The 27,865-nt window shown below is 41.2% G+C and overlaps 1 protein-coding gene across 2 annotated transcripts; it reads left to right on the forward strand.

Moving 5' to 3' along the window:
• The first annotated feature begins 3,369 nt into the window (after nucleotides 1-3,369).
• On the forward strand, nucleotides 3,370-19,802 carry C3H2orf50 (chromosome 3 C2orf50 homolog). Of its 2 annotated transcripts, XM_054062684.1 has the most exons (4): nucleotides 3,370-3,486; nucleotides 12,628-12,771; nucleotides 14,988-15,027; nucleotides 15,657-19,800. In XM_054062684.1, exons 1-4 carry the CDS (start codon nucleotides 3,428-3,430, stop codon nucleotides 15,846-15,848), a joined length of 435 nt encoding a protein of 144 aa, XP_053918659.1. In that variant the 5' UTR covers nucleotides 3,370-3,427; the 3' UTR covers nucleotides 15,849-19,800. The 2 variants fall into 2 exon arrangements, with proteins under 2 accessions (XP_053918659.1, XP_009557965.1); XM_009559670.2 differs by lacking the exon at nucleotides 3,370-3,486 and having other exon boundaries at nucleotides 12,113-12,771; nucleotides 15,657-19,802.
• The last annotated feature ends 8,063 nt before the right edge of the window (nucleotides 19,803-27,865 follow it).

Genomic DNA, 27,865 nt, shown 5'->3' on the forward strand with positions numbered 1-27,865 from the left:
ACATGGGCAGTGACACCTCCCACTGGGTCAGGCTGCCCAAGGTCTCATCCAACCTGGCCTTGAACACCTTCAGAGATGGGGCAGCCACAATTTCCCTTGGAAACCTGTTCCAGTGCCTCACTACTCCCATAGTGAAGAAATTCTTCCTAAGGTCTAGTCTATATCTGCCCCTCTCCAGTTTATACCCATTCCCCCTCATCCTATCACCACCAGCCTTTACAAATAGCACCTCCCCAGCTTTCTTGTAGCCCCTTCAGGTACTGGAAGGTCGCTATAAGATCTCCTCTGAGATTTCTCTTCTCCAGGATGAACAAGTCCAACTCTCTCATCCTGTCCTCGTAGGGAAGGGGAAAAAGAGTTGGCCTCTACCTTGCTTTGCCCCTTCTGCAGGATGGAAGGCTAAAACATGAATGGGAGGCAGTCTTGGTGACAGAAGAGACCAACCATTTTTAGTCTGTGTCCTTGTTGCCTATCCTCATCTTCTTTTCCTTTGCAGAAAGCTCCTGTTTAGGATTCCTGGATGCATAGTTTCAGTGAGGACACACCCCACATGACTGTGCTCAAGGCAAGCTAACCCTGGTCATTGAAGAGAGCACTTTGTTTTGTACCGTATTTTCCACGTTTCTTTTTCATCTCATCAGAGTATTTATTTACCGATCTGTTTCTTGGGTAAATGCTTCTAGGAAATGGCCTCAGCTGTAACATCCAGAATTTGGGTTTTAACAAAGCAGTTCCCTTTTTCTTATAGAATCATAGAATAGAATCACAGAATAGAATCATAGAATAGTTTGGGTTGGAAGGGACCTTAAAGATCAGCCAGTTCCAACCATCCCCCCCCCCCCGCCCCGCCATGGGCAGGGACACCCTCCACTAGATCCAACACGGCCTTGAACACCTCCAGGGATGGGGCAGCCACAACCTCCCTGGGCAACCTGTGCCAGTGTCTCACCACCCTCATGGTAAAGAAATTCCTTCTAATGTCCAGTCTAAATCTGCCCCTCTCCAGTTTATACCCATTGCCCCCCGTCCCATCACCACAAGCCTTTGTAAACAGCCCCTCCCCAGCTTTCTTGTATTCCCTTTAGGTACTGGAAAGTCTCTATAAGGTCTCCTCAGAGCCCTCTCTTTTCCAGGCTGAACAAACCAAACTCTCTCAGCCTGTCCTTGTGTGGGAGGTGCTCCAGCCCTCTGATCATCTTTGTAGCCTCTTTTGGACCTGTTCCAACATCTTTTAACCTCTAAAGAAGCAAGCGTGTCTATTGCTCTAATACCCTTCATGAATCCAATCTCTGTTTTACTTTACGCAGAGAGCACTTCAGACGTCTTTGGGATGTTGTACACGTTTGTTTCCTCTCTTCTTGTTCTATTGGTTTGCTAGTGACAGAAATTAGAATTTACAAGCATGAGCAGGATTGCTCTATTGGCTGAGGTTCATTATTAGACTGCTTTTCTCCCCTCATAGCTGACAGCTCCATCCTCCTCTGATTTCAGGAAAATTCATCAGAGTTATAGGCATTTTTGCAGACTTTTTATCTTAACACTACCATGAACGGCTTAGCATACATGATGCTTTTCATATATCACCTTCTTTAATGCCACCTTTTCTTTCCTGACGGAGAGACACAGAGATGGGTAATAGCGACTTTCTGTGGAAAGTTACAGCCATAATTCAAAAGAGCAGAAGGCTTAATGTCATCCGCACATTGTAACAGACTTAAAATAGCAGATAAACCTTTATACCTCAAAGCTATGGATTTCTTTTTGACTGTAAACTACTGAGGTTTGGCGTCTTTATTTCCAGTGTCGAAAGCTGTGTGTTGCAAAAGTGAAAGACACACGGCAGGTTATGAGGCAGCTGCCTGATAGCACAGGTTACGGCATCCCCCAGTCCAGAGAGGCTGCCGGCTGTGCCCCATAGCAGGTTGTTACAGAGCTGGTGGTTTCTATAGCAGCAAGGGCTATATAAAAATCCTGACTTTTCTCTCACCTAGGTAATCTTTATGTGATGTAAGGAGGTTGGGAGAGAAGAGGCGCAACCTGCATCTGTGGATGTTGCAGGCACGCGCGGAGCAAACATCGCGCTGGAAGCTCTGTGGAGATCAGCTGCCCCTGGATTTCAAGACTTATTTTCTGCTGATATTCTGTAGCTATTCTATTTTTCTGATCATTTCTATCAGGGACAACGTACCTCGAGGATTTCCCAATTTCCCAGCCACTCCATATTAAAGCCACCTCTTTTCTTGACTCTCTATACTGATGGAGGCTGTTTCCAAAGCTCATGCTCACAGGCATAGCCTTGCCATTGGTTCCACACACCATATTCCCTAAACTATTCATCAGTACCAACCCTGCTGCAACACTATCTCAACACATCCACACCTGCCTCCACCACCTATGCCATACTTTACCCCCACAGATATCCTGCGGTACGCACAGACATGAGAAGGAACCAAATCAGAAGCACATTTGGGCCTCAGAAGATACAAGGTCCTCTGAAATGGTGACTCCATCCCAGATGGACTTTTCCCCTGACCACACTTGCTGCTCCACTGGCCAAGCATAAAGGCAAGCCAGCTGAAGGATCAACAGCCATGGGTGAAATCTCTAAGGAATGATTACCCTTTGGAATAAAACATTGCCAATTTGCATATTAAAAACCAACCCAAAACACTGTTAGCAACAGTATATCAGTATCAGTTGCAGAAAGGAAAAAACATCCTTTCCTGGCAAATCCTTTAAAAGCATAAAATCCCCCCGCAGCTAGGATTTTCAGAGGCATATAATATATTCCACAAGCTTTTCTCAAGCAAAACGTCCAGCTCAGTCAATAGAACTCAAGTTTTGCTTGAGTTAAAGCTACTTAACCAAAAGAGGAGGAAATTATAAACTGACAGGTCTGGGTTTTCAAAACACACAGAGAATTGCTCCCATAAACAAAGGGAGTTTTAATATTGTTTTTAATGGGAGAACTCATACTCCCAACCCATGTCTGCTTTCGCTCATCACTGCTGAGTGCTTCCATGAATCTCTCCCTCAGAACTGTCACGCACTTTCTTGTATGATAAATAGGACAAAAATACCCTCTCTTTACCAAGTGGTCGTGATGCATTATTTACTGGCATTTACTGGCAAATATTTAATTTTTTATTAAAAAAAATATATTCACCATTTAAATAGAGTGTAAATTTATCTCCAACTTATCTGCATTAATCCTTCTGTTATTAAACCAATTAGGGTACTAGTTTAGAAAGTTCCTCGGGACATAAATTTCCACAGGCCAGACGTTTATTTGAAATGTAAACAGGAGCTGAGGGTTGCTATGGCGTAATCCTTTGCTCAAAGTCTATTTACTTCTCCCAGCCAACAACAGTACCGATAGTGGAGCCCATAAAACAGAAAGTATAAAGGAAAGCAACCATCACACACCATGACATGGAAAAGTCCTTATTCTATGAGAATGAATTTGAACACTCACCATAAACAAAGGTACGTAAAAAGGGAAACAAAATTTTTTAGGCTAGAAATCGTATATTTCAATCTGGATTTTGCGATAAAAGCTTTAAAAATAAGCAACAGTTTGAGGAGTTTTCTGTGACTGTTGCTCCTTTTTGTTCTTTTGCAAAATTGTAGGTTTGTGGAAGTCAAGGTATGCAGCATAGGTGAATATTCACATCATAGCAGGTTAATAAGACCCTGGAGGAATGGAAAAGGCAAAGAGAAAAGAGCAAAGAGATACAGAACAGAGATGCTTGTTGCTATGTCCCTAGGGTAGCATTTTAACTACAGAGCTAGTACAGGCTATTTCCAAAATGGATATTCATTCACCAGCGAAACTTGTACCTCCTGTAAGCTGCTCTCTTACTGGAACTACAAGTACAAAAAGTTTCTCCTTTTTATTTTATGCTAATGGCATAGGTGGTTTTCATAATCAGACTTGCAAAAAAAAAAAGGCAGTTCAAATACATCCTTAATCCTCCAACTGTCAGGTTCAAGGCTATAAATATAACTTTTACAAAAGAGGAATAGCTGGAATTATTAGGCATGGTGGTGTTGGGCTGATGGCTGGACTTGATCTTAGAGGTCTTTTCCAACCTTTATAATTCTGTGATTCTGTATTGACCATATCAAATAGAGGAGAAAACAAACATCCTCTCCTCCAACACAAGACTGGAAATTTAAATTCAGCGCGAGTCTATGAAGTTCCACCCAAATTCTCCCTTTACTCATCTCTAAGTTCTTTTTTAATCAGTAACAGAACATACCATGCAACATAATGCAATCACTTAATAATAAACTTGTTCCACTAAGGTGGGGCAGGCTTCCAATTCCCCCTCAGAGAGCAGGGCCAGGCACTATTTTCCTAGTGTAGGTGTATAGTTATATCATTTTCTCATACTAAGAAACTCATATTTGACATCTGCATGTACAACTCCATAAGGGCATCTCCACCATGCTAACAGACACTGAAGATATACGGAACATATCTACAAGAGCAAGTAGTGTTGATTTGTGGAGTGAAGCCAACCGTTATTAAGGACTCACAAGCCCATGTAATGCACCCCCTGGGCCAGAGGCCGCCTGATTTTCCCTGGTCCCCATGCCTGACCAGTTGGAGAGTGAGTACAGCTCACCTTCCCCAGCAGCAACCCAGAAGTCCCCAAAGCCTGTGTGTTCTGAGAGAGGTTTGCTTGAAAAACACTCTTAACCAGTCCTCAGATGTGAATATTCATGCACCCATAGTCATCCAACACAATCTGGGGGCCAGATATTCCTGCCTTTCTGTCCTGCTGACATAGACTACATAAGTCTCTTGCAGGTTTGCTATGGGTCTGCTGGCCCTGCATGAGTTTCTCGAGTATCCTAGGACATCCTAAATGGCAGTAAATGCTTCTGTGTGTGACTAATTCAAATGACCCAATTCATTTTGTACAGTTTAGTCAATCTTACAATTTAGCATACATTTAAAGCATCCTTAGAATGCACAGCAGGCAAGAACCAGGGTGATTTGCAGAATATTCTTTTCATGGTTTAAATTATCAATGACCTGGAATGCTATAGCAGCTCATCAAGAAGGGAAAAGCGTGTCTGAATATCTCCATTTTGATTGTTATTTTTTCCACTCTTCTTAAAACTTTTGGAGGCCTTGAGTAGACTGTCCAGAAACCAAGGACACAGGTAGCCCAACATCCCAGAGCTTTGAGATTCTGGTTGTACAGCAGCATGAACACTGGAAGCGGTAGGAGACTCCACCTGACACAGGATTCTCTGTACTGTGATGCTGCTGGCTTTACTCCATTCTCTGTCATGGAATCATGGAATCATTAAGGTTGGAAAAGACCTCTAAGATAACCTACTCCAACTACCAGCCCAACACCACTGTGACTATTAAACCATGTCACAAAGTGCCATGTCTACACATTTTTTTAATACCTCCAGGAACCATTTCCCTTGGTTCCAGATCCTTCAGGCATTTTGGAAACCCTGCTTCTCATTCATCAAAGATTCGCTTCAGCATATTAATAAAATATTAATTATATTAATTTCAGATTAAATATTGCAAGTTGAACAGGTCAGAAATTTTCCAGAATCTTAGTCTTCCTCAAAAGTTTCTTAGGAAGCGCATGTGGAAAAGGCTGGTAGATGCTGTTATGTCAGTGCCACATCAAAGCTACATTTTTGAGAGGCATACAATTCTCATCCTGCATGTGTGCAGAATACGTGGATAATTCACATAAAAGGCAGGATAAGGTCATGCATTTTTCCCATTAAGTGGTCAGATGTAAGAAAGAAGGATATATACTCTAACTCTTAACTGCACAGCTGTCTGCTGCCTTGGAAGTAAACTTGGGCAGTGACCTAAGAAAAAAGGTTTTCTGAAAACTAAGACCTGTCCTGAAAATTGGAATATAGCCCATATTAAGAGCCAGGCTCTTAGGAATCATTAGTAGGTTCATTAATGGAACATCTGGTACAATGAAAGTGCAGACTGAAAGCTGTTCAAATTCTGTGTGGCTGCTCTGGCCCTAAGATCTAGGGCCACAGCTGTTTTCCTTCCATTTTTGCTTTACTCTTTGAGTATTCACATGTGAACTGTTGCACAACTGAGCTAAAAATATAAAGCTCCAAGCACATCCATAAAGACTTCACCTTGTTCTGGCTGTCCATTTCTTCAGGGGGCAAAAGTTTCCATCTCCATAGCAAAACAAAACAGGTCCCTACAACCTTAATAATGCTGAAGTGAACTACAGAACCATGCAGGTGATCCAGGAAAAGAGCAGCAAAATGGAGTGTGTTTTCTCAGCACTCTGTTATCTTCCTTTCGAGGTCTCATGGGGCATCTGCCTGGCTGGACATGAGCAGTGTACATGGTCAGACCAAGCAGGGATAGATAATGGAGCAAGTTAAATAAAGGTCTGACCAATATGTGCAACAGAAGCAATGTGACCAGTGACAAAATCCTCCTCAGCCTGCCTGTGGGGAGACCCAAGAGCCGTCTGCAGCATCTGCAAGGACATTATTGAGATATACAGCCAGGTCGCATAAAGCAGCATCCAGTGGGAGGATGAAAGATAGAGGGCACAATTTGAAACAATAGAGGTTCTGACTATACGTAATGCAAAAGTTCTTCATCACGGGAAAAGCCAAGCAGTGAGACACTTTATACATCAAAAGGACGTGCAGTCTCTGTTCTTGGAGGCTTTCAAGAGAGGCAGTGAGGTCCTGTCACACCTGAATTCTCCTGCTTCCTCAGGAAACTTGTCACCAGATTCTAGTGTACAAAGCAAAGGCTACACACAAAACACCCTACATGCAGCTATGGGAACATCCTGCCTTTAGGGAGAACTTCCTTCTGATCCCCAACAGTCAGAGTCGGCCAAACATCACCCTGGAGTGTGACTCAACACTAGCTTCTTTGTTTGAAAAGGAAACCTACACTAATAGAAAGCTGCAATTAAGATGCTAAAACCTTTGCTGAAAAACAGATAAAGCTTGTGATTAACATGTTCAGACAAGGATTCCCAATTTATACTCTGACACCTTGAAAAAAAATGAAAAGGAAGGAGCTCAGCTCTCAACCAACAGAACTTGCAAAGGTTAAGAATGCTTGAAAAAACAGGTCCCTTTCATTTAATAGCTAGAGACACAGCTTAAAGCAAATTTTAAATACCCTGATTTGAAAATTTGTTGAACTTGCAGCAGAGAATTTTTGTTATCTCACATCACACCACAAAGTTAATGTCCTTTCTGAATACGGCAAGCAGATGGAAGATGAAACACTTAGTGTATTAAAGTGCAGATCAACAAATAGAGTCTTAGCTGCTGGAGGACCTAGCTAAGAAACAGATAATCCAAAAAATAACCAAACAGCATCTTGAGCACTGAAATATATAGTGATACATACCCGGAATATCGTAATTCACAGGATAAAATATTGTCTAAGTATCACAGTGCCCCAAGAAGCAGAAAGAGAAAACCAAATCTCTGTAGTATTTGTGAAGCAGCTTCTCCTCAACTGTCATAAACTCACCTGAAAGCTGAGACTGTTAACAGGTGCACACCGCAAGAGAGCCAGGCTTGAGAGGTCAAACTGCTGCCTTAGGTACTTTAATAGTATGAAACACAGCCCTTTCAGAAGTACTTAATCACTTCATAGACTGAAATTCTCATAGACCTGTTAATGAACTGGGCAAGCAAACAGCTAGGATGAAGAGGATAAAGCCAAGCTCCACTATACAGTTACTAGAGCTCCCTGCCGTGGTGAGGACGTGATTTGAACAACGCTGACTAACGAAGAAAACTTTGGTTGTCTGTGGAATATTGCACATCTTGACAGGATCTAGCCTCTAAGACCGAAATTATGTGAAATACCAACTGAAAACATTCCTCAGCCAGTGAGAATTTCTTGTATTCGTAGCTCTCTCCCCTCAAATCAGACGCTTCCAAACATCCCTCCTCACACAGCAGCCCTGCAGTGCTTCCTCCCTGAAATTCCATCATCTTGCCCAGGTGGCAGGTTTAACCAGAAGACTCTAATGTAGCAGGCCTGCATATTTTATGGCATAGCTGCTGTTTAGTTTTTTTTTCAAGTAAATGATTTTTTTTTTCAAATAAATAATTTTTGCTTCAAATAAAGCAAACTGCATAGCTGAGTATTTTGTAACACTAGAATTTATATTAAAAGAAGAGGATGAAAAAAACTTACAACAGATTTCTTGCAGTCTGCATTACAGCTTTGATTTTATTTTGAAGTGTCAGACTCTGTGTCACTGGAAGCAGACATTCCCTTGGTGGTATTTGTATGCTGCCGACGCAACAGACGCTCACCTTGCCAGGCTCTCTCTGCAGAAATCCATTAAGACAAGAAATAAATTTCTATTTTTTCATGAAGGCCACAGAAAAACTTAAAACAACACCTTTAATCAAGTAGCTACAAAACTGTTTAAAAGGTGTTTTACTGCAAACTGTCAGTTTGCAGGATTTGTTTTCATTATGGCTGCATACAGCAACCCAAGGCTCTCTGCTCCCACCAGACCAAGACACAGCTTGTGGGCAGGATCTGTCACCTCCAGGCTTTCTAGCACCCACCCAGGTGCAGTGAGAAAGTGTTGCAGTAATGCTCTGCCAACCCTCACTTCTCTGCTGGGTGCTCAGTGTCCTCTGGCTGATGATCTAACACCTCGCTCTGCCAACCACTGCCATGACCCATCTTCCAGCCTGCAATCTTGACTGATTTGACTCATCTTTATTCACTTGAGGAAGCTGAGGATGACAACACAAATGTTACCATTGGAGGCAGGCACCACCGCTCATACAGAGACTTAGACGAGTGTCTCCATCTCACTTGTGAAATTGCAGAGATCTTCCCAACAGTGATCTACTCTGCAAAGCTGGTCTTGGGAGAGCTGTCCTCTCCTCCAGCTGACCATCTTGCTCTTGCCACTTATTCACGTGTGTCATATACACTGTATTTGTGGTTTTAAAAGTATGTGTGTTTCCTAAATCTCTGCAGTATCTCACAAACACAAACTTTTTTCTATGAAAATTGGTTTGCTGTCCACCAAATCACTACCACACCCCTCAGAAATTTGTTCTTCACAGATGTGATCTTTCTTATTTACAGGGGTGTTTTAAGGGAGATAGGATCTTGTCATCAATTCAGCAGCATATCTAGCAGTGGGAGAATCCAGAATTTCTTCTAGCTCCCCTCTTCCATAGTCAGAACTGTACAAAACACATCATGAACATAGGGCAACACTGCCTTTAAGATTTAGAAGACACAGAGGTTTTGTAGGAAAGTATCCCAACACAGAAAAAAAGAGCAACATCAGATGTACACTGTAGAAGGAGAAATCTGCAAAACACAAATGAGTTAAAAATATTATAGACCTTATTCCTGCAGGTAGGACCACATGGAAAAAACAAATCAGAGTCTCACTGACTTTGACAGTGCCCATTCCTGAACAACATGCACTCCCAAACAAAATAGCAACATATTCATCTCCTATTATTGTTCCCTTCTGTAACCAATGTATTCTTGCATTTCATCAACTACTGTTTAATTTAAATAATCAGTTTCCAGAAATGTGTACTTTAAAAACAAGGCAGCGTGTACGAAGCCAAACATTAGCTCAAGTCTTGCATAACTGGTACTGCAATACCCTCTTGTGGTCAAACAAAAACGATTTACCTAAACACCTGAACTTTTTCCTCCATAAAAAGCCTCTCTCGCCGTTTTTGCCTTTGACAGGATGGCGTAACTCAGATATTTTTCACAGATTAATTTGTAGTGCATCACTTGTTTGGCAACAACAAAAGACTAATGTCAATCAAGTTCTTTCTCAGAATGATGGGGAACCAATGTCGCTTGTTCTATAAACTAATCTCCAAGCAAACTACTAAGCAAAGGCACCATATTCTACAGTGACACTCATAAATTTTTTTCAAGTTTCATGTTCCCAACCAGAAAAAAATGAAGATGCTATAATTAATTCACATAGATACATATGGAAGCCACAATAAACATCAACCAATTCACTACAGCATGAAAAGACATACACAGTAAATTAGACATTCAAATGAGCTCTCTCTTTAAATGCCTGGAGTTGTTATAATGAACCAATAAAATGTGAAACTGGCAAATAGTAATTAGGGGAAACAGTTCAGCATCTGCAGCAGTTCCACTGAGCTGTTAATCCAGTAAAAGGCCTAAATGGACTGCTAATATATCCAGTAAGGAATCTAGAGTAACGCCCAGGAATGTCATCCTTCTACTCAGCTTGATACATTTTAATGGTGCATAACCGCTCCCTTAATGACTTCTGGTCCCAACAGACAATGGGATAATGTTCAAAATATCAGTTCTTAGTGATGCCCTTTTGGAACAGCAACTACATCATAAAGTAATATTATTATAATATTTTTAAAAACACAACTTATTTAATGAACAGATTCCCACTTATTATTTCCAGAAAAACAGCTTGAAAACTATGAAGTGTTATATACTTGTATGTAGACTCACAGCTTACTAAACAAGAAGTCCTAAACAATTAAGAAGTCCTTCTCTTCCAATGTTGTGAGATCTCGGACAAACAGATCTGGCTTTAACCTATGAGTTCACTTTCAGTAAGATGTTCTGAAAGGCACATCGTGGCCTTTCATCAAAACCTGGACAGTTACAACTCCTGCATCTTTGGAGACACCACTCGATGGCATAGACTTTAAACACCTGCTTGCAATATTTCTATCCAGTTTAATCAATGGCTACAAGCAGTGATTTGGGAGCTATGTACTCAGTTCAATAGCCATTTTTAGTTTATTATTATGTTCAATTTGTAGAAATTGACTTGAAGGAAGGATTAGCATTAAAATAACACGAGAACTTTGCAAACAAGAATTTAAGAGCATTTCAAGTGCAAGAAGAAACTTCCCATCAGGACCCTTTCTTGACCTGATCAGGAGCTAAACCCCTTGCGCAATGACTAACGCATTGAGTCTTCTGAAAGTGTTTCAGGTTCTTTTTAATGCAGTTAGGTGCTGCCAAAACCCCGTTCTTCAACCAGCTGCACATGCTCCAACTTGGAGAGAACCCTGGAATGAAAGCAGCAGGATAAGTAGATTCCACAAGAAAAACAGACGCAACTATCAGGCCAGGTTGGCAAACAGTTCATTTCTTAAGATCATGATAATGCTACGTCGATACATGATTTCTTTTGGTTTGGGGCTGAAATAGATGGAAAACACTGTTTAGGTTTCAAGTATTTCAGAAAAACAAGCAAACAAACAAAAAGTCTACTTAAATTTTGTTCAAATCCAAAGCAAACATCGTGACTTGAGTTTACCTCTTCTTAAGTTACATTACTGCAGTCTTCAAAGACAGAGCAATTTTTCCAAATACAGAAATATTTCTTGCTCAAATATGCCTACATAAAATGTTTGGGTTGTTGTATAGTTGTAATTACTTTAAAAGAAACTATTTGCCAAATACAGCGTGTATTTTCCAATACTGCCAAAAAAAAATCCCTAAAAAAGTAGGTTCAAAGTTCATTAGCATTTAGAAGGAAGATGAAGCAACAGGCTAGAATTCATCTGGAGCTCATCCACACTACTAAAAAACAAGTCAGTCAAGGATTTAAGAGGAAATTTATACTTAAAATATTCCGTTTTCCTGACTTCATACCACAAAAGTGCAACAGGCTGACTGTAAAGACAAACAACTGAAATTACGGACACTGTTTTGAAAATTCTCACTCTATATACAAATAATTCTTTAAAGTTACTTAAAAAAATACTTCTTGTAGCCACTTATGCCTTCTGCAGAAATCTGTAAGTACTTAAAAGGGATTTCTGATGATATCTGGCTGTTCTTTTTTAAAAAAAAAAACCAAAAATAAGATTTCAAAACACAGATTCATTGCAATAACTTATTTTAAGGAAACAAGCTCTGCCCCAGATATAGTCTAAGGCCCCAGCAGCTGTCTCACTGGGTCTCTGCTCCCTTTCCAATGAATATTCACAAGTCAGACTTGTTTCCAATGGAGACAGCAAACACACCAGGGAAACCAGCAGCTTTCAGATTTTGTTTCTGCTACATAACCACAACAAATGTGCTCTGATAGGCTCAGCAGCAATCTCCACAGCACCTTTTGTTACCAAACCAGGCTTTATTGTTCTGAGGATTTTGAATAGAGATTTCGCAAGCTGAGAGTCTGTTGGTTACAGATGGATGGCTTTCAGTAATAGTCGTTTCTTACAAAATTACTGTTACCATGAAAATTCCTTCAGCGTTCAAGCAACGGAGCAACATAAAGTAGTAGGAAATGAGCATTAAATAAGAGGGAAGTAAAACAGTGCCGAGCACTGCCTGTGAGTGCTACTGTGCACGTTCCTTTCCTGAAAGCACTCGGAAGTAGCAGCTAAAAGAAAATGTTAGAAGAGAAAAAGCTTTGAAAGTGCAAACAATAGCAGATTTAACTTTCCTAACAATATACCTAACAACACAGTGAGTCTCAAAATGGGCAAGCTGGAAAGGGGTTTTGGATTCAGGAGAAATACGTGGGTTAGGTCTTGGCAACCAGCAACCACACCTCTAAGGCAACCAGCATCAGCTCCATCTGTGTCTCTCGGCAGCACTCAACCCAGAAGACCTGTTGTTGCACAACCGGCTGCTCAGGCCTGGGCAGACGAGCAGGCAGCACCGCAACAGGACCACGTTCGACAGGATAAGATTTGGAGAGAGGCTGTGGAGGCTGAACAGAGAGCAAGGAAAATCTGGTAAGTCACTTGTTCCATCTCATGCCTTTTCCACTCACCTCGACAATGCTACTGATGCTCCCTGACAGTTTTGGGGCTTGATCCAAAGTCTGCACTATCAAAGAAAATTTTCTTCTGCAGGGACTTTGGATCAGACCCTAACACCTTTCTTTCTAAGATTATGTTATCTCTGTTATCCCACACTGGACAAAATCTACGCTAATATCTCCTGACATGCTGGACTTAAGCTGAAAAGAGACACAAAGAACTGCATGCAGATTATCTTTTATTTCTATAGGGATTTCTGCAATGAAGATATAAATGGGCCTCAATAATTTATTGCAGACACACTGATATTATCACCTCTTCTCATATTTTTGGAAATGGTTGAACTGGAGGATGAACAGAGTGTTCTGCCAAAACATGAATTTGTATTCCCAATCTGTAAATCTGTTGAACATGCCCCACTGTTGCAGTGTTTCAGCAGACTGAACTGCACACAAACAAACTAGGCTTTGGTGGTGTATACACCAGTGACCCGAAGGAACCCAGAATTAAGATCCACTCTGCCACATATCTTGAGTAAGCGTTTGTGTTCGTACTTCAGTACACAGCATGAGCATGTGTCTTAGAAGAATATTCATGGTACAAGTAAAATCAGATTCGGTTCTGATTGCACACTAGCCAAGCTAAAGGAAAGGAAGGAAAAAGAACAACACTCTCAGGACTTCTGTAGAATGAAACAACAAAGCATCTGAAACCTCCCTTCCCCCTCAGCCTTCTGGAAGAGATACAAATCACAGCTCTGATTTCCCCAGAGACACATTTCCACTCTTGCCTGGGTTGTTTCACCTGGGGGAAAGGCTGATGCCAGGACTGATTCATGCAAAGCCAAGGCCATGTTGGCAATGCTACTCGCGGCTGTGCACTCAGACTCTTCCCAAAGGGGTCTAGGACGTTCCATACCCATTTCTTGTCTAAGGCAGCAGGAAGGACTCTTCGTCTCTGCCTGCATCTGGGTTCAAGTAATGGATATTGATGCAAACTTACTTTTATGGCTAAGTATGATATCCTACTGCCGATGCATGTCCTACTCTCCAGTTCTAGCTATGAAGACAGAAATGCTTGTAAAAGGGTGGGATAGATATGTGAAGGACAGATGCCTAAAGCTGGATTCATCAGGCTACATATGCTACAGCATGCAGAGAACTGTCCTTCATCTCCACATTCCCATCCCAAAAAACAATGATAGAGAAAGGCTGCTATGTGTTGGTGGTCTGACTTGAAGTGGATATAGGTAAATGTGTAAGACCCAAGCATTTGTGCTGGTATAACAGGACATACAGCGAGGAAAACAAGCATAGATTAGCTTTCATTTGAACTTAGGGCGTAGCTGCACTGGACAGGGAGTGCAGCACAGAAATCCAGGGTCACTAGCTCCACGTGTTACATGGCTGTGCTGTACAGATGAGCCAGAGGGTATATGCACAGCTTCAGTGCCGGACTGATGAGCTTAGATGCAGCACTGCAAAGACACAGGTAACCAGCTGAGAGAGACAACCCAGGTGTCTCTTGAGCCCTGCTGGAAACACAGATGTAGGAATTGCTTCCTCTGTCGACCTCACAGCACTTTTACAATAATTGCTGAACTATCATTTTCTCCATTTTCAAGCCAGGGGAAGCAAAGGATAGAAAACCAAAGGACTTGTCCTGTAGTCCCACACCAAGTGTAGAACAGAGCTGAAAAGCAAAACTCAGGTCTTCTGGCTCCTCAGTTTGCTCCGACCACAGAAAAATACACAAAATACTCCTGCAGGCATTTGCCTGCAGCAAATGTGACTTTGGGAAGCCTACCAGGGATTTCTGCCAGCAGAATATGGGTTGTTTAAAAAACAAGAATATGTATCTTACTCAAGATATGGGACAAATATTTTCTAGAGTGACTCTTGACTTTGCTAATTTATCTGCATTTGCACAAGGACTACATTGTGGACGTGCTGTCCTCATCTTCCTTTAGCAAAATACCCCACTCCTCATGTAGCATGGGTTCTACATGTCAATAAAGAAAACCCTGAGTTTCACCACAGAAAAGACAGTTTCAGTACAAAAAGCCTGCAGGTGTAAGAACTGGGCAGGAAGTATTCAACTGAGTGGCTGAACAGTCATTCAAATATGACCAATATCACTTTATCAAAAGACAGAAAAATTTATATTGCATTTTTTACTTCTATTCCAAGGTACCAGAATTGGAGTTTTCTAAAGGACTATGACCAAATGGTAAGTTTCAAGCAAATGCCCAACTGTAATCCAGGCTCTTTTTCGTTTTCATCTCTTTAAGCAAGTCTAATATTTCAAATTGAAGGATACTTAGACATAATCCACAGATGCTTTAAGACTAAAATCTTCAGGAAAAATAAAAGAGAACTGAAGTGCCATTCATCTGCTTCCTATGCCATAAAGGAAAGTGTTACGTGCATGAGTTCAATCTGTTTCAATATTAACAATGCCACAGAAAGACAAGTGCTAGAAGAACCAGCTTTCCAGAAGAGAATTTTTAAGATCATGTAGAATTCAAGCCACTTACCAAAACCTAAACAAAAAACCTCCCACATCATGACCATTCAAAAGCAGGCCAACTTCTGTCCCAGCTGACACTTTAAGCAACACATTTGAACATTATTCATTTACCTGTACTATCGTACTTCCACGAATGATGACAGGAAAAAACAATTGGTTTACTGTATTCCTACAGTGCTTTCATGTACATTCAGTATGACATTTTTAAGTACATCCAAAATCTAATTTCAAAAGCAAAACTGTTGATCCTAATAATTATCTCAGTAATTCGTACTTTTGTAACAAGTAGTGGGGTAATTCTGAAAACTTATGGTCTTTGTTTTATCCAGGGTAAGAAAAAGGAGCAGAAGCCTCTGCCAAACTATATACCTTTGTTCTCAAGCAAACTTCCCAACTCAACCAACCAGACTATTGGCAGTCGAATAAATACGGAACTTGGCAGGGCTCTGATAAACATGGATCACTTCTTCAGCAGCGGAGCACGAAAGAGGAAACTTGAGGATGAACTCCAGTTTTCCTAGTGCTTCAGCAAAAATATAACAGAAACAAAGCAAGTTGAACAGTTCTAGCCAGCAGACTGCACAGTATCTAAAAAAAAAAAAAACCTCAATCTTTTACTCAGACCAAAATTACTGTCTAGCATGGATTTTTTTTTCATAAGCAAAGACGGATGTTGTCCAACAATGCCGTAGGAGACAATTGTTTTCATATCTGGGCTAACTGGGCCATAGAGAGAGAGTTAGGACCACAGATCTCATCTGTTTTGCCATGCAAGTCTACAGCAACTTTACCAGTAGCTTCAGAGAGAGAAAGATCACAGTCAAAAGGCAATTTCTTCCTGAATTTTCACCTCTTGAAAAGAAACAATTAATAAAGACTAGCTCAGATGAGTCCCAACAACAACATACTTTCAATTTGTCAGTGCAATAAAATGCAGTAGCTTGTTGCATTTCACAGTTAGCCAAGTATTCATCAGCCTCTGTCATCCGCATGTTGAAGCTTGCTCTAAAGAACAAAATTTAAGGCACGTGAGATGCGTTCTGTGCTTTTCACCCCTTCTTACTGAGGGAAGGAGGCCAAATTTTTTTCACACTAGTTTTAGTTTTTGTTTCTTTAGATTTTCTGCTCTCAAACTCCTTTTTCTTACTCTTTTTTTTTCTGGTTTAGCTGATGGAAACTCTTTGAAAAGAAAGTAGGCTTTCACATTTTGCTTTGAAGGCATGTTGGCTCAGCAACTGGTCTTACACTCTTACAGTCATCAACCTTTAATTTAACAAGTTCACAGTTCCTAAAATCTGTGGTTGCCCAGGGAAATCATCATCAAGCTAAACTGACACCATACCTAAAGCCTGTTCACTAGTGCATCTTCATCACATAGATGCAAACTTTATGATCTTTGTTTATGTTCTATGGGGGAAAAGCTGTAGTCAGCAGAGCATGGAGAGTGTACCTGCAATACCTGCCTTTGGAACTGTACGTAGCTTCTGTAGGACTGTCTTCAGTCCTAGGTGGAAAAGACACAGAAGCCATTAGCATTACCTTGATGCAACAGGTTGGTGTCTCACTCAACCCAGGAGGAGAAGCGCATACTAATGCTTTGCAGCTAAGGTTATTTGGTTTTATGATTAGACTTCAGCAGCAGGAGGCATTTCATAAGGACAAGAGGTGGTATGGAACAGTGTGATCACTGTTGTGATCTCTAGAAAAAAAACAATACGCTGGAATAAGGGGAGCCAAACCCCAGTCACTGAAGTCACAGCACAACAGTTCTCCTCCTGGCTTCCACAATGAAGTGAGAACTGGAAGATTAAGGCTTTCAAGATGACAGCTAAGCTACCTAGACAGAGGAGGGAAGACAACATCACGCAATCAGGCCAGGGAGGAGGACTGATTCCACTCTACGCAGACATGAATATCCAATTTTGGTAGACTACTGTGTTCAGATACACCAAATGGGAACCTACTGTTTCAAAAAGATACCTTCTTGTTCAGTTAAAATGCTTTCTACTCTCTCCTGCAAGCAGAAAACTGCACCAGCAACCAGTTTATCTTCAAACATCTGAAAGAGGGAGAGGGGAGGACCTTTCCTTGTTCCCGTGTTGTCCAGAGTTACTTCCAAAAACTGCACAGGCTACTCAGAGGTTACATATTTATTGGCGTTTGCATAATAGTGGAAGTCCCTTGCATGCCTCACTCTGAGGTACACTGAGCTGCCTCAATTTTGCCATGGGTCACAAACTCTATATTGAGTGGTAGATGTCCAACATCTGTCAGGTTGAAGTTCCTAATTGTGGAGGAACATTTGTAGAGCATGTGAATTTCGTTTTTCAGCATGAAGGCAGAGCTCTATGCTTGCTAACCTCCAGGTGGCACTCACTCACCACTAAGTAATCAACTATAAAGGACACTGAGTTTTGGCAGGACAGTGTTACCCAATTCCTTTTTAGTTTCCAGGGACATTAAATAATTTCAGATTGTCCACTCTCTTCGCCCTGTGTGAATCCAAATAACCCCTCTCCCAGAGTCCCTGCAGACTGGAGAGTACGGGAAAGAGTTCCAAGCAGTGCATGATTTAACACTCCCACTCCAGTGAGCACTGGCATTGTTTAGGCTGAAGCGCTTTTCCCAGTTTTGGACAAGACCTTCCATGTCTTGCCCTGAAGATGTGGGCCACTAAGTGGAGTCTAGAGAAGCGATGATGGTAACTGGAGTATGGGAAGATATGGCTTATGAAGAAAGATTAAAAGACTGTGAAAGTTTAACCTGAAGAAGTAGTCTAGAAAGAGGACAGAATTCTTTAGATATATGTATAGCTCTGGAATGAGAAAAGGAATCATTTTGTACCTCATGTGAATGACAGACCATAACAGCTTAAACTATAGCAAGGAAAAATCATGTTAACTTTTGGACAAGCTAGTGGTAAGGCTATTGTGGCATTGGAATAGATTCCCTGAGGGATCTCCACCTTTAGACACACACATCAGTCAAGAATGATGTATTTAATACGGTTTGTCTTTTAGTGTCTAAATTGAATGACCATCTGAAGACCTTTTCATCAATACTCCAATCTACGCCAGAGTTGTTGGAATCCGAACACAGTTTGCAAACATGATTTTTCGAACACACAAAAAAGAATTTCAACAAAATCTTATTTCACTTCCACCAGGCTTAAATAGATTGCACTTCTAAAATGCAGATTAATCACCTAATTATTTGATAGAAAATATATTTCTAATTATCCTAACTACTCATGCAGAAAGTGCCCTTCCAAAGTCCAGACATGCCCCTTTTTATCACACTCATCTGGGAGGCCTGACCAGTGGCCTCCTGATAGCCATGTTAAGAACACATCTCAAAGAGCACACTCATGTCATTATGTCACATTGACGAGCGGCAGTAACTAATTTTCTTTCAACAGTTTCAGGAAGCCTTTATTAATGAAGTGTAGTCCTGACCGTGTCCTTAATCAGGGACAGCACCTGCTGAGACGTCAGGCGGCTCCTGCAGTGGAGACATGGATACAGCACAGTGAGACCCTCATGCTCTCCTGCACCACCCCTCAGCTGTACCTCTTTGCACAGATCACTTCAGTCCAATAGATCCCAACAGGAACGTCTACAGGTATACCTGAAGCAGAGCAAAAATACACAAGGATTTTTGGCTTATTCATCAAAGTGTGCAAGCTTGGAAAACGTATCTCAGTGCCTTGTTGCAAGATCACAGCAACTCACAATGGTATTGCCTCTTTTGAAATACTGGTGGGCAACAACTAGACAGGAACAGCTCTGTTCACCTCCAAAACTCCAGTTTGTTCCTATTTCCTGTTGAAATCAATAGCAACTCTTAGGCATTTGACATCTTAATGACTACCTCTAAGTGATTTTTTCGAGAACAAAAGTTTCCCATGTGGAATAGATCTGATAATCCATGTGATATGGGAACACTGTGTTTATCTGGATACCTTGTTTTCTTCAATTATTATACTTTCCTTGGAAATGTAAATTATTTTCTGCTGCTGCAGTTAGGCTTCCTCTGGTACCTAGCATTACATTTCAGAAGTTGGTTTGGATGTCTCTACATGTATAGCGACCTCTGGAAAAGACCTTTTAGGAATAACCAAGGTCCTAATCCAAACTGCCTTAGTATCTGCAGGCAGAAGGCAGCAATCAGATAATTCTCCAGATGTCATTTTCATGCCTACTTTAACAATCATTTTTCTTTTACCATAATTAACTTTTCCAGCTAATCCTTACTTACCAAGTAGTCTCTTAGAAAGAACGGATGATATGATAACAGCACTGAAATCTGTAAATAATCAGTGGAAATTCCATTTATTAAAGAGACTGCGCAGATATTAAACTGTGTTGTAAGCTTCTTGTAAAGAGTTCTTATGATGTATCACTTGTGCTTCAGTTTTATCAGCTTTTATCCTTTTTGTTGCCAGATCTCAAACAAGAGATTATACATGTTTAGACAATTCATTTTCTGTGTTCTTTCAGTTAAAGAATGTAAGTGGGTAGCTATATTAATTCTTCAGTTAGATACACTGCTCTCTCGGGTAGACTTTTGAGGACTGTTAACATTGTAACTTGGTGCATAGATGTTTCTACTGCTTCCAAATTTTGTGTGCTCTCATCTTGAGTATCACTTACAGTAAAAAAAAAATGTGAAATACATTCTTAAAAAAAAAACCCATAACATATTTAAGTTCATATAAATCTGTATTTCTTGTACTTTTAGAACAGTTTTTTGTACATAGTTCCCAGCTGGCATCTTAACTATATAAAGTTTTGTTTTGTAAGATCGGTAAGGACTCTAAATCCAATTGTGTTTCCTAGAAACAGTATTTAAAACTGTTTCTTGACCTTTAAATTACTCTAAAGTAAACAAAATAATGAAATGGGTTTTCCTACAATGAAGGTTTCATCATGCTGTAAAAGTTACAGTAAGACTCTTAGAACAGTGAAGGGAGAGGATAGTTGTGCACGATCACTAGACAGACAATACTGCCAGTCCAGGCATCATGTTTGTATGTATTAGGTACATGCACAACTCTCAATGTTTGCTTTCTATAAAGAACACCCCACAGAAGGAAATTTCTGAAGTGAAGTTCATCTTAAAGCAGAAGATAGTTTTCTGACATGCAGTATTTTTTGGTTTGTTAGTTTTAGAAATTGACAATAATTTGTTAGGGCCTCAAACTGCTTTTCCTAAATCCTGTCCAGACAGAAACCAGTAAACCTTTCCTGAAGCAGGATGTCTCTCAAAACTCTACTGGCTATTCTGAATCCATGATAGGTATGCTCTTCCCTCTTCAAAAAGCTCAGATGAATTCATTAAAACTCAGAAGTTCTGCCAAAGGCTGAAGAGGCACTTGCACAGTTCTGTCAATCACAGCCTGCTCACAGCCCTTTTCTGTCAGAGGACGCCAATGCCACAGACTGAATTCAGCTTGTAAACTTCTCGAAACCTCTCTCAGATGGTGTATGCATTCACAAAACCACCAGTACTTAGAAATGGAATTTCCAGCTATCTGGGGTTACAGCCTCACTCAGCGTAAGACCTTTATGTCAGGTTGATCAAGCAAACCCACTGCAAAAGTCTCTTAACTGTCTCTTAACCCAGGGAATGCCAAGAGGAAACTCTCAGTCAGCATATACTGACTCATAAATTGTATTAAGAAGTAATTTGCTAATATACAAGCACAACAGTTATAAAAGTGATGAGATTTGGTTTCACTCTATGACTCTGACTTCAAACTCTTGTGTCCATTTTCCCTATTTACTAATGACAAATTACCATCACTGGATGTATTTCATATAATCTGCACATCAACAAATGTATTCATGCAGTAGCTCTTATATCAGCTACAGGTATTGCTGCAAAAGACAAACAAAACCAAACCAACAATGCAGCATAGAACTATTTTCAACTATCACAATGCTTACAGCAGTTACCCGATTAACTCTCTTAAAAGCCAAATGGATGGAAAACAATGTTTTTATAAACTCTTCTAGAGCAAAATTTAACAGAATGCTCACACATTGCTAGCACCGTGCTACCATAGGGCTACTGAACTGATTTTCATGGAAAAACATATAAGCCATGGGGCAGAATCAGCACATGGCAGTGTTTCGGATCTGGTGAGCCTGCTATCTTCTCTGTTGGAACATGCATGGTTGTGCTGTAGGTACTTCTCAGTGATGGCAGATCTGTTTGCATGCTTTGGGAGAACCATAAGATCTCCAGCAAGAGTGGAGGAAGCATCATGCACCAAGACCTCAGTAAGGACTACCATAGTGTACTCACACTCTCCAGTCTTATTGGAGTCTCTTATTTCAGTAGTTCAGATGTAAGCATAACTTACATTAACGTCAGTTCCACCTCCAAATGCTGCAGCTCAATTCCCTCTCTGGGCTACGAGCGCAAAGTAGATTTCCTACATAAAAGGGACAATTCCAAATTTAATATGGAAATCAATTTAAGGAGTCCCAGTACAAAATAGTTAATAGATTTCCCCTCTTTTCTCCCCCTCACTTCTTTGGCTTTGTTAGGTTTTAGCTTAGGTTTTTAAGTGTGCATATAGAGGGGGAAATTTTTGCATTCTAGGCTCTTTCAGTACTACTTTTTAGCTAACCATATTATTTTAGGGAGCATGCCATTACCCAGAATGGCCTTCAGGCCTTCAGTTAGCTGAATAAACCATTTCATAGAGCGAACACTGAGGCAACAGGGTTTGGGGTTCTTTTTGCTTACAGTACTCTTATTCAATTTGTGATGATTCTGTTCAGCCTAACATCAACTAAACCTTATATAAATACAGCCATGTTTTCAGTTTGCCACAAGTATATATAACATACAGCACGCAAAGCAAATGAACTACATACAATCTCCAGTGTTTTTGTTATGCTCATGTCACGCACATTTGCACAATGTCACCTCAAACATGAAGTACACAGGGATCCTCTGGATTTCTTTAGTAAGAAGAGGTTCCTCAAACCAGAGTTGAAACACTGTCACTTCTTTATTGAGGAGTCTCAGCCCAAAGACAACCTCCTTGCTCATGGCAAACTTTTGTAACAACTCTGCATCACTCTTATGACTGAAGTCAATAGCAAAAATCCCAGTCCTTGGGCACTACAAAAATGTTCAGCAAATAGAAGCAAATAGGAAGAGTAGCTAGAATCACAGTCATCCTTTTGTTAAAAGGTTTGGATGATTTTTATCTTGTTTTCACCTTAATGACTTCAGTGGCAGAATGTGGCCTCAAATATGCAGCGGGCATATGCTTCTGTATCACCTGGGTAGCTCATGTCTGCTTCCGCTTTTCAAACCCTCCCTTCGTTGTTTGAGTTCAGACAAGATTTGCTTATTCTGTCAAACCATTTCTCTGCCATGCCTGCTCAACTTTCAGCTCACTGGGCAAGACTGTTTTGGGCTATAAGCACGTTGTCTTTGAGTGTCAATGCACTCCATTGCCTCCCATGGCAGTTTCCCAAGCGATTCTGACATGTCGGTTTCCTGAACAAGCCAAATTCTGTTCTTCTGAAGCCCAGAAATTTTATTCTGTTATTTGCCTTCCTTACTTCTCTTGGGATCTTAATTCCAAGGTCCTGGAGTTACTGCTGCCATGGCTGCCTTGACTCGTACATTGTTTGAAAGCTCTCTCTTCTTTCTCAGTAACAAATCCAGCACATGGGTCAAAAAAACTTACTTGATGCCCCACTAAAATTCGTTGGACTGCTTTTACCTCACTGCATGTCTCCTGCAGATGTCAAAGTGATTTTACATTACCATTGAAGCCTGGGCCACAATTGTGACCTTTTTTCTAGTTATTTAAGGCCTCATATGCTTCCTCTTCCTGAACAACTTACAGCAGATGCCCCTACAAGGTTCCCCATGCTAGTCTCTGCACTGATCCTGACCCCTTAGAACCCAGTTGGCTCGTTGCTCACTTCAAAGTGGAAAAAAGCTCCAGGCAAAGAGCCACTTGTTTCTGTAGAACACAACTTCCACTCCTTTCCCTGCCTGCTTTTCCTAAAGAGCTCATATCCTTCCTTCACAGCACTTGTCATGAGCTGTGTCACCCTGTTCCTGTGATCCTAAAGAGGTCACAGCTCTGCAGCTGTGCTGATATGTCTAACTCCTCTGGTTTCCTGCCCGGGCTGTGTGTATTCAGTGTCACACCGCCGCATACAAGCAAGCCTCCTGCAGCCTGCTGTCCTCAGTCAATTCTGCCCACCCCACCTCCACGCGTCTCCTGGGAGGTGTCTCCATCCCCATAGGTTCCAGAGTTGTGGAACTTGATCTATTTTAACCTGGAGATTAAATCAACAATTACCTATAAAATTATCTATTCCCTGCTAGCATTTTAAAATCACAAGCAAGACAGCGCTCTCTGCATTTATTGTAAAATCACAACATTCAAGGCATTCTTTTACTTAAAAACTCAGCTACGATAAGCCAGCATCATTGTTGGTAAAAAAATTCTGGTTTTGCTTTTTGTCTTTCATTATTATAGAAAGATTCTTTTCCTTCTTCTATTTTTTTAATAGGAATCAACATTTGCATTTCTATTTGAGGTGCAATGAAACAGGCTCTCTGCACTGCAGACTCGAATGTGAAGAATTTATTCACTGAACTGTAATTTAAAGTGGTTCTGCATTCTACTACAACTTACCAAGTAAAACAGATTGAATCAGAAATTTGATACAGAACTAAATAATTTAAACAGAATAATTTCTTATAATCATCATACATTTGGTTTTGGCATAATCTTCAATAGGGCTGTTCAGTGCTGTGATGTCTGTTCCTTCCCTGAGCTGTTACTTAAGCAGCCAGTAAACAGACATAGAGCAAAGTCAACATGCAGACAGGATAGGGGAAGGACAGTAAATCATTCTGCTTAACTGATTGCTTGCAATGCAAAGTAGGATGTATTTTTTAAAAAGCTGGAATGCTGACTAAAAGCAAACCTTTCACATCTTTTTAAAATATAAAAATAGTTGACTAAGAATGCACTCATGGACCTGCTTAATAGTATTAAGCCAGGCAGAGCGTATTATTGATCTTTTTACAGCATTTTGTTGGATCAGCACCCACACGGTAACGCAGATATATAGCCTCTACCTTAAATATTTCTCTATCACTTTCAGATTATCTGAAACAACAAGCACATCTATACCTCAGGCCTAATTTTAAATGAGATGGATAACTTCATCCTGTGTGATGCAATTACTCAACTCTTTTTCAGTACTCCCACAAGACTGACAACTCAGTTCATCAAGAAAAACTAAAACAGTTATTATTTTAAGGTAATTTCAACTTTTTCCTTCCTTCTTTTAAAGTTTATTATCTCTGAACAGCTTGGTTCATTTGAATTATATTGACAGAATCACAATTTTTTAATTAGGATTCAGGAGGGAGCGTTCTTTTCAGTTAGGGTTTTGAGATTTTTATGCAGTCATAATGTACCTTCTTTTTTATGACTGAATTACAGAGAGGGCAACATAGTTTACAAATTAAGCATTAGCAATAATAATAAGCATTAAAATACCACTAAATGTACACGAAATGAATGTGACAAACTTGTTTGTCAAAACATATTATCAAAACAACAGAAAACAATTTGCAAGAAATGCAAAAGAGCTGAAACTAAACCATGGAAGAACTATTAGTCATACAGAAATAGCGTCTCAGCAAGAATGAAAAAGAGATTTTATGCCTGTGTATAACCCCTAATGCTACAGCAATTACACTGTAGGTAAAAATGTAAATTAATGGCATGAGTTTAACACTCAGAGTAGTCCCAGCCCCCTGTGGACGTGACAGAGCCAAAATTCTGCATGTGAGTGAACAGGACAATGCATACTCGTCAGATAATTGGTCTTGTTGAGTTCTGACAAGCTGATAAATACAAAAGCTTTGAAAACCATGCTTTCCTATTTTTGTGTATAACTGTGGATGGTGGGTAGGTGTACGTTCTGGGAAAGCTGCTCCATCTCTGACAATCTGACAAGTCCAACATTCAGGAACTTTTCATCTTGCTGAACTCTCTGTGCAACCCATCACGCTGCTGTCAAAACTACACCATCCCTACTGCAGGAATGAGCACCACACCAATCTAGGCAACGTGACCTAAAATACACAGTAGCTGTAGCACTAGCAACTCCGCTGGGGGGAGAAAGCTGAAATCCAGCCTACAGCTATAAATCAAGAGCTGACCTACACTGCTCCGAGGCGAACACAACTCATGGCTAACCTTTTAGCTCAACACAGCACCTGATGATTAAAGTTTTGTGGTTAGTTTTTAAGGTAACAGTCATTTCAGGACCAATGCTCTCAATCGCCCCAATGAGGACAGGCTGCAAGAGTTGCGCTTGTTCAGCCTAGAGAAGAGAAGGCTCTGAGAAGACCTTATAGCAGCCTTTCAGTGCTTCAAAGTGGCCTAATGGAAAACTGGGGAGGGGCTATTTATCAGGGAGTGTAGTGATAGGACGAGGGGTGACAGTAAGCCAAAAGAGGAACTATTTAGATGAGACATTAGGTAGAATTTTTTTACTGTGAGGGTAGTGAAGGACTGGCACATGTTGCCCAAAGAAGCCGTGGATGCCCCATCCCTGGAGGTATTCAAGGCCAGTTTGGATGGGGCACCCTTTTCATTTAGAGCTGTCTCCAGCTTTATGCCTGACTTTGCATTTGAGATAGGGAAAGGCTGCAAACAGAGGTGATTATAGAAGAAGACAAATCTGTTCACCACAGATCACACTGAACACAAGATGTTCTTATTTCCAAAAGAACAAAAAGTGTAACAAGGGTCTGAAAAAACACTGTTTGAAAGAAAACATGCCATCAAGAGGAATATTTGAACTTTCAAAAAATACAATTACTTAGATGAAACTTTAACTGTACTTTAGCTTAAATTAAAAATATTCCACTTTTTGTAATAGTAACTACTTCTTGTAACATAGTTACTATTGCAGTAGAAAAGAAATGTTGGTTTTGCAACACAAGTACAGAATTTTGCCCAATGAGGACCAGAGGCAAAGAGACCTGAAACTTTGTGCCTGTCCTAAGTTAGGTCTGCAGCCAAAGATTAAAACACAGAATGATGCTATCCTTGTATAACACATGGTAACAGCAGTGAAAACCAGTATTGCGGTTAAAGGAGCAAATCCTAAGTTTGCAACTACCAAAAAGTTCTGATAAACCAAAACTGTAAAATGAAATATCTAAATAATGGAAAGGAGTGACTAAAAGAGAGTCATTTGTAGGGCAGGAGCACCTGCTGTACGAGGACAGGCTGAGAGAGTTGGAGTTGTCCAGCCTGGAGAAGAAAAGGCTCCATGGAGACCTTAGAACAGCTTCCAGTACTGAAATAGGAAAGCTGGGGAGAGGCTCTTGATCAGCGAGTGCAGGGATAGGATGAGGGGAATTGTTTTGAGCTTAAAGAGGGGAGATTGAGATGAGATCTGAGGAAGAAATGTTTTCCTGTGAGGGTGGGGAGGCAGTGGCCTGAAGTAGCTGTGGCTGTCCCATCCCTGGAGGTGTTCAAGGCCAGGTTGGATTGGGGCTTGGAGCCCTGATCCAGTGGGAGGTGTCCCTGCCTACTGGGCTTTGAGGTCTCTTCCAACCCAGACCATTGTGTCAGTCTATGGAGGGGAAATGGCCTCAAGCCGTGCCAGGGGTGGTTTAGGGTGGATGTCACAGAACAACAGAACATCCTGAGTTGGGAGGGATCTCAACAGGGTTGGAACCCAACAGGGACCACAGAACTCAGCCCTGTCTCAGCATGGGACACATCAGCGCTCACACCACCTGCCCGAGGGTGCTGTGCAAATACTTACTGAGTATAGCTGGCAATGTGCACCCGCAGCCCAGGCCAACTGTAACCTGAGCTGCATCAAAAGCAGCGTGGCCAGCAGGGCAAAGGAGGGGATTCTGCCCCTCTGTTCCTCTCCTGTGAGACCTCATCTGGAGTACTGTGTCCAGTTTTGGAATCGTCAACATAAGAAGGATATGGAGCTGTTGGAACGAGTCTAGAGGAGGCTACAAAGATGATCAGAGGGCTGGAGCACCTTCCCTGTGAGGACAGGGTGAAAGAGTTGGGGTTGTTCAGACTGGAGAAGGCTCTGTTAAGACCTTACAGTGACCTTCCAGTACCTGAAGGGGCTACAAGAAACCTGGAGAGGGACTGTTTACAAAGGCTTGTAATGATAGGATTAGGGGGAATGGGTATAAACTGGAGAGGAGCAGATTTACACTAGACTTTAGGAGGAATTCCTTCACCATGAGAGTGGTGAGACACTGGCACAGGTTGCCCAGGGAAGTTGTGGCTGCCCCATCCCTGGAGGTGTTCAAGGCCGGGTTGGATGGATCCTTGGGCAGCCTGATCCAGTGGAAGGTGCCTCTCCTCATGGCAGGGGGGTTGGAACTGGATGGGCTTTAAGGTCCCTTCCACGCCCAACTATTCTATGATTCTATGACTACTGCCAGCTCGGTGCCGCGGTGCCTCCCCGGAGCCTCCCCGCCCCTCGGC

The sequence above is a fragment of the Cuculus canorus genome, chromosome 3, assembly GCF_017976375.1.
Source record: "Cuculus canorus isolate bCucCan1 chromosome 3, bCucCan1.pri, whole genome shotgun sequence".
Lineage (NCBI taxonomy): Eukaryota > Metazoa > Chordata > Aves > Cuculiformes > Cuculidae > Cuculus > Cuculus canorus.

Bases quoted from the DNA above. Each gene is read 5' to 3' on its own strand.
- C3H2orf50 (XM_009559670.2), top strand. From the start codon at position 12,512: ATGGGCAAGCTGGAAAGGGGTTTTGGATTCAGGAGAAATACGTGGGTT. The intron at 12,772-14,987 runs GTAAGTCACTTG...TTCTATTCCAAG, and splicing joins CAGAGAGCAAGGAAAATCTG to GTACCAGAATTGGAGTTTTC. The intron at 15,028-15,656 runs GTAAGTTTCAAG...TGTTTTATCCAG, and splicing joins TAAAGGACTATGACCAAATG to GGTAAGAAAAAGGAGCAGAA.